Genomic DNA, 10871 nt, shown 5'->3' with positions numbered 1-10871 from the left:
ATTCTGTGTTTTTCTGTCAATATGGGGTGCTGTGTGTACATTAATGAGGAAAAAAATGAACTTAAATGATTTTAGCATATGGCTGCAATATAACAAAGGGGGAAAAATTTAAGGGGGTCTGAATACTTTCCGTACCCACTGTAAATGCTTAAACATTATACTTAACTGAATGCTCTATTAAAAATGCATATTTTGAGTATCAAACAGACCTCATGTAGCCTTTAAAGGTGGCTCGGAGAGCTTTGATGATGAGCCATGATGCTCTGAGTTTCTCTCCTCTCCTCTCCTCCCCTCTCCACTCCTCCTCTCTCCTCTCCTCCCCTCTCCACTCCTCCTCTCTTCTCTCCTCCCCTCTCCTCGCCTCTCCTCTCCTGTCCTCTCTCTCTCTATGCTTCTATATGCCACCATTACTCATCACTAACTGTGTGTCTCCTCTCTCTCGTAGTGTGTCCTCTCTCTCTCCCTGTACCTTTCTGCAGGTTGCCCTGGCCCTGGAGCTCTCTGACGAGCAGTCACCAGCCACATCGACCTGATCAGTGTTTGATTGTTGTGTCTTGTTGCTTTTCTTCTTTTGTCTCTCCTCTATCCACTCACCCCAACCGGTCGAGGCAGAAGGCCGCCCACCAAGAGCCGGGGTCTGTCGGAGGTTTCTTCCGTTAAAGGGAGTTTTTCCTCCCCACTGTCGCCAAGTGCTTGCTCAAGGGGGATTTGTTGGGTTTTCCCTATGTAATAATAGTGATAACAGTAAGGTCTAGACCTTACTTTGTAAAGTGTCCTGAGATGACTTTTGTTGTGATTTGGCGCTATACAAATAAAATTTGAATTTTTTTTTTTAAATTTGAATCTCATCCTCTGCTGTTGATAACTATGTTCCAAACAATCCTTGCTTGAAGTAAATACTCCAGTTCTAGCAGAGCTTCAGAGGAGTCACATAACAGAACACAGTGGATTGCCTGCGTTGTGGAAAAACTGGGAATGGTTAGTACCCACCAAACATAGTCACCACAGAATTGGATTCTGCTGTGGGAGTGATTGTGAAATTTCTAGAAATGCCACATGTAGCTGCTGTGAATCTAAGCTACAGCAAGTACAAGGGCTGTTTTCTGCATTCGCAACATTTTTTGTGACATATTTCTTAAACATTTAATTAACTACATTTAAGGATAATCACCTTTATTGGCCAAGTATGTTACACACAAGGAATTTGTTTCCGGTACAGAACCGAGGCAGCCATCTGCAGCACCAACTCGGGGGCAACAGTGTCTTGCCCAAGGACACTTGGACTGCAGGCACTGAGATTTGAACCTTCAACCTTCTGGCTGGGAGACAGCTGTTCTACCCACCGCACTGTCGCCTACATAATTTCTCACCTACATATTGTTTTTAGTCATCCTTTCATTCAAGGATTGGATACTCATTAAAAATGATCCGATCACAGATTACCATTAGAATGCTCTCCATGATTAGTAGGATGTACATTTTCCCTCTTATTTTACACATGTAGTACTTGTTTTATTTGTGTCTCGCATCTTTCAGCTGATATGTAGGATCAAGGTGTCCAGCCTCGTCTCCTGACTTCTTTACCAGTCAGTATCTGTGCCTTTTAGACCAGATGAGTGTGTACCCAACTGGTTCCGCCAGTCTAGCCTGGCATTTTTCATTTATTTGATCAGTTACTGGTCTTCAAGTGTTTGTAAGTGCGTTTGATTTTCTCAAATTTGTATAAATTGCTAAAACCTCTGGGTGTATTAGTTGAACTATTGCATGCTGATTTTTGGCATGTTTCTCTGACAACAGATGCACCAGACTGTGTTACTGGTGCCCTGGTGATCATAGTAAGTACTTGCCTCTTCATCACATGACACAATTGACCAGTTAACTTTTCACACCCCTGAAACACCAAAATAGGGCAACTGTCAGGTAACTTGTCGAAATATGCCTCTGCTGTCTTTCTTGCTTCACAGTCTTACAACTACAGGTCACTGTTTATCAAGAGTACACTTTGTTTGTACTCCTGTAATCCACACATTTCCACTCTGCTGGGGAGACACCTGCAGGCTGAGGAGTCAGTTCAGGGCCTGAGTAATTTTTTTTTTTTGTATTCTTACATTCATAGTGAGCAATATGATAAGAGGAAATGAGCTGATTTTGCATGTGAGACGTTGCAGTGAAAGTGATTTTGGACGTCATCTCTCTCTCTCTCTCTCTCTCTCTCAGTCAGAGGGCTACCAGGGCTGGACTGAGAGAACTGGCTCAAGTGGGTCATTAGTCAGTCACTAACTCACTCCCCTGCCATCGTCACATGCTTGAACTTTTGAGAGCAAAGGCTCGGTCCCAGGTTTTAGTTAGTGACTTTAACCTGTGCAGTTTCCAACTTTTTTTTAAATGAAATGCACAGTATTGTAGTTACATGATTGAAAAATATTTAGTGCATTAGCTTTGTTCTTCACTTACAACGAACACTTTGGTATGGTTTGCGTTCTGTGGCCAGCTTTGGACCGAGATTTTGGGAAAACTGACCACCAGTCAGTAAGGTCTGTAACAGCCTTTTTCTTGACAAAAACATGCATTTAATTTTATGTGTGTGTGTGTGTGAGACTGTTCCTCGTATATGACCTCTTAAGTCGGTATTAATTTAGGTTTAAAAATAGGTTTATTAAAATCTGTGTAAAAATACAAACTAAATAGTGCATTAAAACAGATCAGTCAACTGTAAGATACTAAAAACAGCTATGTAATTTTAAACAAGTCAGTCAAGTGCAAAATACTGTGAAAAATATTCTTTTAAAATTTCATACTGTAGTTTTCATTAGCAGTACAAAACTATACATTTTTGTGAAAGTAAAATAATGTTAATTAAACAGTAATATGGTGGCAACCCTGCTGCCACTTGTTTACTGTTTTTTGTTTGTTTGTTTGTTTGTTTTGTTTGTTTTTTTACAGGAAAATATGTAACAGCATACTATCACCATAGACAACAGGCCCCCATCAATGTAGCTGCTTCATTTATTTGAGGGGTAACCAGTTAGTCAAACTGGACTTCCTTAGCAGAAAGAAAAACACTCCACAGAGCCCCTTTAAAAAACAACAACAACAAATAAAATGACAGACTTTACATAGGGAAACTATTTACTGGCCTGAACAGATAGAGACAGTGAAGAAACCGGAGTACATCAGGCATATACTGTATCACAGGTATTATATTTAGTAGTGTTAGCTTAGCTTAGTGATACTATACATTCTGTATATACAGTGCCTGATGCTACTGTATGCTACTTTTTGATAGTTTCTCAAAACTGTACAAATGGCAAAGTGTGACACAGAGTGACTGAAACACTTCATCTGTACAGTTTAAAAACAAACAAAGGCCTTAGATATAGTATTGTCATCCTATACCTTTAAATTCTTATTACATATCAAATTTAGCATGGTGCAGCTTATTTTTAATAAAATAATACATAACATTTAATATGGCTTTAAGGACGGCACGGTTTGGCATAGGTTGGCATAGTCACAATATGATACTTACAAAAACAAGATCCACAGTTCTTTACAATATATAAATATATACAAATACACAATTGTAGCTTACAGTACATATTACGTTGTCCCTTGTGAACTCATTTTTTCCAAAAGGTTATTTAGTCTCTCCAGGAATATTGTAATATTTTGAAGACTGTATGCTTCACATGGTCGACAGTCACCCTAAAATTCAAAGAGACACAATTAATTATACTTTTAAACAATTATAAAATTGTTAAAAGAGTGAAGCTAATGTGACAGTGATGCTTTGTGTAATATCTATGTTGTACTGAAGGTCAGGAAATTAATGTACTAGCACTGATCTATAAGGACGGTAACGACTATTTTAAAAAGTATAATGACTCATGAAACTTTTTTTTTTTCCAAAAATAAAAGTTCTAGTTAAAACATACTTCACATACTACTTGTAAACAGGACTTACAGAGTTATGCAGAGTTTCACTGAAATAATACAGATGGAAATAATCAAAGATGCATCGTTCTTTGGTTCCAAAAACTTCTGCTTCTACTTCTGCTTGTAGTTCTGCTTCGTTGATGGCCATCATCAACTCCAAAATGTAACATCTGAGCATCTCATTGTCACAGTTCTCCTAGGAGAGAAAAAAGTGCAGACACATACAGTTACAGATTCTATTTCAGATAAGAATTCCTTTGTGCTTATAGTTGTTTTGTCGTAGAGCAACGGCATGCATGATCAAAGTACATTTGAATGATCGATATACATTGATCATGCATACAAATCAAGAAAGAATGTGAATTCCATTTGAGTTAATTTGTTAATAGTACTGCTGCCCACCCAGCTAAACAATTTGCTGTGTAATAAATACATGAAGACTTATCTGCATACTTATGTCCATGTTGTGTGCCAGTGTTGTGATGGAGATCACTTGCCCTTAAAGCCGCCATAATCAAAATGTATATATTAACACTGACTACTTGTATGTGAAGGTGCTCACTCATATTGACAAACCTGTGTATTTCAGTTGATTTTGTTTTTTGTTTTACCCGTTTTACACTACCTTCTCTGCACAAAACAGCAGGTAGATTAAGTTAGCAGCTAGCTGGTGAACATAGTAGAATATTTAGCAGCTCGGTAAAGACAAAAGCAGAGCTAAAGGAAAGAGAATATTGGACTTAACATTCATTGGCTGGCCAGAAACACGACCCATAAATGCTCATTGTGATTTGTATGTCTGGTGGTCTGAGTCGAACTATAAACACTGTGCACTCAGTGTGCATCTGTGCATGGTTCTTCACTGAAACCACTGGACTATGGGTCAGCCCCACTGTCAGTACTTTCAGCCATATCACACAGCCTTTATCAAATCAACAGACAATTGAGCAAACCTCGATGAAGACACCTAATACAGTTGACCGCACTAGAAACATCCAGAGAAGAAACTTGATTTGGGAGTGTGGTGTCAAATTACTGAACTATCCAAAGCCAAGAATGAACTTTTTGCTTTTGTCCTCTGGAATTTATTTTTTCCAAACTGAAAGCAAAACGGATACGTGTACATTTACAACTTACGTTAATTTCATCAAGTGAAGGAGCATACAGTTCAGCGTCAGATTTCTGAAAAAGGTCAGAAAAAGTCAAATTCATAAATTAGAAAATTTGGGGTTTTTTCAAATATTAAACAAAAAATAAACTATCCACTACTATAAATGTGTAAAAGGGACATGCTACACTGTGTCGATAAAGTATCAGTGAACATATAGATATGTTTTTACAGTATAAAAAAGCTTTTTTATTAAGTGCTAATAAATAAAGATGACCAAAATTTCATTTTATGATACCTTCTCTCACCTTAATATTGTCATGCAGTCCCATCACACATCTTTTTAATTCTCTCTCAGGTTTAATAGCAGCACATGTAGAAATACTCAGGAAGCTTTAAGAGAATGAAAAGGCAAAGATTACAATAGAGTACATTTTAATTATGAGTCATCCTGTTGGTGTTGTGTATAAAGTTATTCAAAGTAATGCAACTGATCTGTGGATACAAGGGATCCTTGTAGGAAACATTCCCAGTATTAACAAGCCATAACAAGAAAATGACTTTCAACTGATTAGGTACAGTACTGACTGGATTATCTGACTTGTGTTGTATTTGGTTAGTGTCTTTCCACAGTCACAGTAGGAGAGAAACGTGTCCTAACCCTGTAAAGCCTGACACATCAAAAAATAGCCAGAACATTCTAATTTTTTGGAACTGAGAAGTTTATTAAACTTTTTAACAAAATCCAAAAGAAAATTCAATGTTTTTATTTGCCATTTATGCAGACAGACAGACAGTGTGCAGGCATATAGGAATAAATGTGCCATATTAGTTTGTTTATTTTTATTATTTTTTGTATCACAATTGATAAATGAGGCATTTTTGGCAACTTTTTTTTTTTGCTCAGAAACTCACATAGAAAATATGATACAAATGGTTTTATAGGGTTAAGTGTGATAAATGATAACTTTAGACAAACATGCACACCACATGCCTACCTTACAACTAAGACACAAAGCCACACCTGAGGTTTGTGGCTCTCTCGGCACAGATTACAGGTCGACTGGAGCTGGATGCCTTTCTAGAAATAATACAAAGACATATTACTGTCATTGTAGTTTAGTCAAGCTTAAATGACTCTGTTGAGAGAAGAAGTACAGGGTCTATTTTACCTTGTTTTTTGTAGTATTCACACATATTCAGAATTCAAGACAATACTTCTACTACTCTCAAATCACAAACCATTTTTCCTTGATAACCAGTACTAGATTTTCCTGACAAAGCTTTAATGTAACATAAATACTCACTGACTCATTTCCTTTCATTCCTCAGTTATTCATACTATAACTATGTGCCAGTTCATCATCATCAGAACTGCTGTTTCCATTCAAGTGTTTCTCTGCTGTGATTTCTCCGTAGCTTTATGTAGACAGTTCGTTTGTTGAATGTGCTCTTAGTACAGTGTTTGTGGTTGTGGTTGTTTGTGTGTGTGTTGCATCGGTACCACAGGGTACCACAGTTTCAGAATGGGAGGCTGGGCTGATTCAGTAGCCTACAGAAAAGTGTTTTATCTTTCAAAACAACACAACTCTAGTGGTGCTTTTACACTGGTATAACTGTTTTTATTTAGTAAATTCAGTACTTAGTGATTTGGTTACTCAGTAAATTTGTCAACATTTTTGTGCATATTTTAATATGTGAACGTATTATCCAAAGTAATGCAAAGATCACAATATTAGGTAAAACAAGCCAGTTTGGCACAGTGGAAGGATCAGAAGGATAAAGACAGGCTCTGGCATGTTAATGCATGAGGAGCAGGCGGTCCAATGTGGCTCTGTATGGCCTCAGCTAACCCCACTACCTTTATCATCATTAAATACTGAGGCAGATGGAGTTGAACAGAATACTCAGAAATTATGATAGGCTGCAAAACGCTTTGAGACAGTGCATCACCCTTTCCCAGGTGGGCTTAGACTGGACATCACCAGGCTGCAATTTACTGTACACTGCAGTTTTGTCCATTATTGATTGATATGTCAGTTATCCAATCAGTTATTCAAGTCTTGTTAATAAAATGTCAGGAAACTGTGAAACGTGCTTGTTGTAATTTATCAAAAAGCCAGAGGGTAAAATCCAAGAAACATTCAGTTTAATATCATGTACAGTGTTTTCCTGATGTTGCTGTGATGCACAGCTGGTTCCCAGAACTAGTTGTCTTTGTTTTACACATGACACTTGATTTGAAGGGACAAATTAAAGCTGTTCCCCGTTTTGGGAGGCAAAGCCAGACCAAGCAGATTGTGTCACAATTTCAATAGCAAATTTGGACCTAAATGTAAGAGGCAAAACAACTGTGCTGAATTTTCTGAATTTATTAGAAACAGGCAGGCTAAGTCACACTTTTCTTTCAGCAGATTGAAACATGGGAAAGGCAAAACCCTCTGATAAGAAGCTGTAGAGTGACAGATAATAGTAGAGGGCAAGGCAAGGGAGATTAAATAGGAACAGTGTGAATGATCAGGGCTGGTGATGAGAGTGGTATCGCTGTAGGCTATAAATAATTGATTTGATTTGATTTGATTTATTCTTTCAAGCATGTAGAAACAGTTGATATGACAACACACATAATACGTGTTTATTCAGTGTAATAAATGAATGCCACATTAACACAACTAAATAAAATAATATCAGTGAATGTGTGCTATTTGTAACTCCAGATAGTCTACAGATATGGACAGACTTTGATACAGTTGGTCATTGGTCACAGTTTGACAGAGCTTCACTGTCTTCACTGTTGTTTTTTGGCAAATAGCCCAAAATCTGAATATATGTAATTTACAGTTATTTAAAACAAAGAGAAGCTTCAAATATTCATGTCTGAGAAGCCAGAATCATCAATTGTTGACCTTTTGAGTTCATAAATTACTTTAATGATTAACCGATTATCAAATCTTTGAATGATATCACACCTTTCGTTGGCTGTTATCACTGTATATCGGGATCATTCAGTGCCCTACTCCACCTCCTAGTTAACGCAGTAGGATGTTATCACGTGGCGGACCATCGTCGTCATGGTTACAATAATAAACCCAACACAAAAATGACCTGGGAATGTTTGGTTTGAATTAAAATAACAGCTTAGTAAAGTAGTAACACTGATTACTGGTATTAAATGGAAAACAAACAGCTATCTCAAAGTCTGTGTTTTATCATATGGAGACTCTGTGGGATCATTCCACTGCCACCAGGAACCGTCCAATACTCAGGCCAGCTCGACGGCTATTGGACCGAGCTGCCTGACCCCGTCACAAGTTTGTGTTTCCATTGCACAGCGTGAGCATTGCTCTTACGGAGTACGTTATGGTGTCGTCTTCTGCTTGACCAGAGCAGACATCAACAGAAGTCATACAACAGAGCAAAGGTGTTTCAGCAAACATAGCTGCTGTATTGCTTCCTTTTATTTCTTCATAATGTGCTGCCGTCTCCTTTGTCTTTCTTTGTTTTTTAAAACGGGTGGGTCTCTTTCTTAAGCCAAGACACTGTCCTGTTGCTCACGTTTTCTCTGTCAGTTAGAATGATATAGACAGCCAGTTTGGGAGTGGAGTGGTAAGCTCTGGAACCTGCTTCTGATCAGGGCCAGGTATCTCTCTTTTCAGCCCAGTTTCAGCCCAGGCATGGTCCGTTTCTGAAACAATGGAAACACACAAACCCCGGTACAGTATATGTATGGTACGGTTCCCGGTGGCAGTGGAATGACGGCAAAAGTGACCAATGTCTGTTGTTTTTGTCATAAATACTAGTGGCAGTGGTAGCTTTATCTACCGGTTAAAAAGGCAAATTCTTGTGTTAAGACGCTGCTTGAATGTTTCGATGACATTAAATCTTGGTCTCTAGGTGTCACTTTGAGACACTTGTTCATGCTTTTATCACCTCCCGACTGGATTACTGCAACACATTGAATCTGGGGGCTGCTGAGTCTTCCATCACTCGCCTCCAGATGGTCCAAATCTTTTAGCAGGTACAAGAAAATATGAGCACATCTCTCCAGTTTTAGCTTCACTGCACTGGTTACCTGTTTATTTTAGGGTTCATTATAAAATTTAACTTTTTGTTTTTAATTCCCTTCATGGCTCTGCACCACCCTACTTATCTGATTTGCTTCCCTGGCACACACCCACACGTTCTCTGAGGTCAGCCAATCAGCTTGTTTGCAGTCCTTGGTCCCAAACTTTGGAACGATTTACCGCTGCCCATCAGACAAGCTTCTTCTCTGTCTGTTTTTAAGTCTCTTTTAAAAACTCATTTATTTTTGTTGCCGTTTTGATACTTTATATTGGTGTTGATTTTATTTATTGATTCATGTTTTTATATTGGCATTGATTTTGTTTGTGCTTGTGGGTTGTGTTTTTAATATATATTGTTTATTGCAATGTACAGCACTTTGGTCCACCTTGGTTGTTTTAGTGCTTTTTAAATAAAGTTGGTATGGTATGGCCACTAGAGGTTACCTAATTACAACATGCATCAGTGAAATCCATCTTCTGACCTACTGGCAGGTACGGTTTGCACCTACTGCCTTTTACAGAAAGTGGTAAACCTGGGACAGTAGCATTGTTTAGAGATTGACCTGTGTGACCCTGATGTGACAGTGAAAAGTGTGAAACAACTTCTTTGACAATTGTTGTGTGAAAAGTAAAGAGAACTGTTTGAAGAAAAACAAATTAAATGTTAGTTAATGCCTTTGACCTTGTGATGACAACATGACGAACATCAGGCGTTTTAGCATTTTGCTCAGTACGTATTGTGCTTCTGTTATGTTCCTGCATTCTTCTTTGTGGCTGCTTTTTTGTGCATTTTCTTTGTTGTTGCAATTCACAAGCAATGAAGTACACTGATCAAAAATATTTCAATTTGATAATTATAGTGGAAGAAGTACTTAAATCCTTTAGTAGAGTAAAAGTAGAAATACCTCAGTGTAAAATATACCTAAGTATCTTGTAGTGTATTTACTTGTCAAACAAAGCACTCATTATGCAGTAGGATGCCTCTTTTTGTATTATTACGTACTACATTTGGGCATTTAATAGTTCACTGTTAGAAACAGTCCTAGTGTAAAGCAGGTGACACAAACAACCACTGCTGGAATTAATATCGCAGTAAAATTAAAAAATACAAACAGACTTATTTGACGCTTTAGAAGTTAGCAACCTCACACCCAGGCTAACTCAGTTCTAAATGCCTTGTTTTCATGGTAACAATCAGTGGCAGCTGCTGACAGGTGCTATCAAATGACAAAAACGTGGATCATAACATGTCATTTGCTAAAAATATTGTGGCGCAAGCGAGATACAGCAGTGAGGACAGTGATAGTTTGTCCAACGAGAGCATCCTGAGTCTGAGCGACAGGTCAGCAGTTATACTGCAGTCTGCCACACTAAGAGGTCACAGGTTCTCACCTCTGCTACAGGATATTTGAAGCTCCTCTTCTCACACTCTTCACTAAATTTTCCCAGTAAAAGATGTTTGTTTGGCATGTCGCCTAGGATCCTTTGCAACTTCTGCAGCTGCACCATTGAGAGCATCTTGACCAGCTGCATCACTGTCTGGTATGGCAGCACTACTGCTATGGACTGCAAGCACCTGCAGAGAGTGGTAAAGACTGTGGAGAAGATCACCAGGACTCCACTGCCGTCTCTGCAGAGCATTTACCACCACAGGATGCATAGGAAAGCTGCTTCCATCCTCAAAGACCCCACCCACGGACTGCACTGACTGTTCATGCCCCTACCCTCCAGTCGGAGGCTCAGAAGTGTGAAATGTGGGACCT

General features: G+C 38.5%; 1 protein-coding gene across 4 annotated transcripts in view; it reads right to left on the bottom strand.

Moving 5' to 3' along the window:
* Positions 1 to 2677: 2677 nt before the first annotated feature.
* il15 (interleukin 15) overlaps positions 2678 to 10871 on the bottom strand; it is a 14466-nt gene continuing 6272 nt past the window's right edge. The window contains exons 1-6 of one of the 4 annotated variants that reach the window (XM_020591821.1): positions 10501 to 10640; positions 6043 to 6125; positions 5353 to 5437; positions 5074 to 5118; positions 3965 to 4132; positions 2678 to 3705 (exon numbers count right to left, since the gene is read on the bottom strand). In XM_020591821.1, coding sequence (XP_020447477.1) covers positions 3601 to 3705; positions 3965 to 4132; positions 5074 to 5118; positions 5353 to 5437; positions 6043 to 6125; positions 10501 to 10626 — 612 coding nt within the window. In that variant the 5' untranslated portion in view covers positions 10627 to 10640 and the 3' untranslated portion in view covers positions 2678 to 3600. Of the gene's footprint in view, positions 3706 to 3964; positions 4133 to 5073; positions 5119 to 5352; positions 5438 to 6042; positions 6126 to 10500; positions 10641 to 10871 lie in introns of those variants that run through there. The other 3 variants (XM_020591822.1, XM_020591824.1, XM_020591823.1) reach the window with 3 other exon arrangements.

The sequence above is a fragment of the Monopterus albus genome, unplaced genomic scaffold (genome assembly GCF_001952655.1).
Source record: "Monopterus albus unplaced genomic scaffold, M_albus_1.0 scaffold15.1, whole genome shotgun sequence".
Lineage (NCBI taxonomy): Eukaryota > Metazoa > Chordata > Actinopteri > Synbranchiformes > Synbranchidae > Monopterus > Monopterus albus.
Note: the sequence above shows the minus strand (reverse complement) of the source record. Positions and strands in the feature narration are given on the sequence as shown.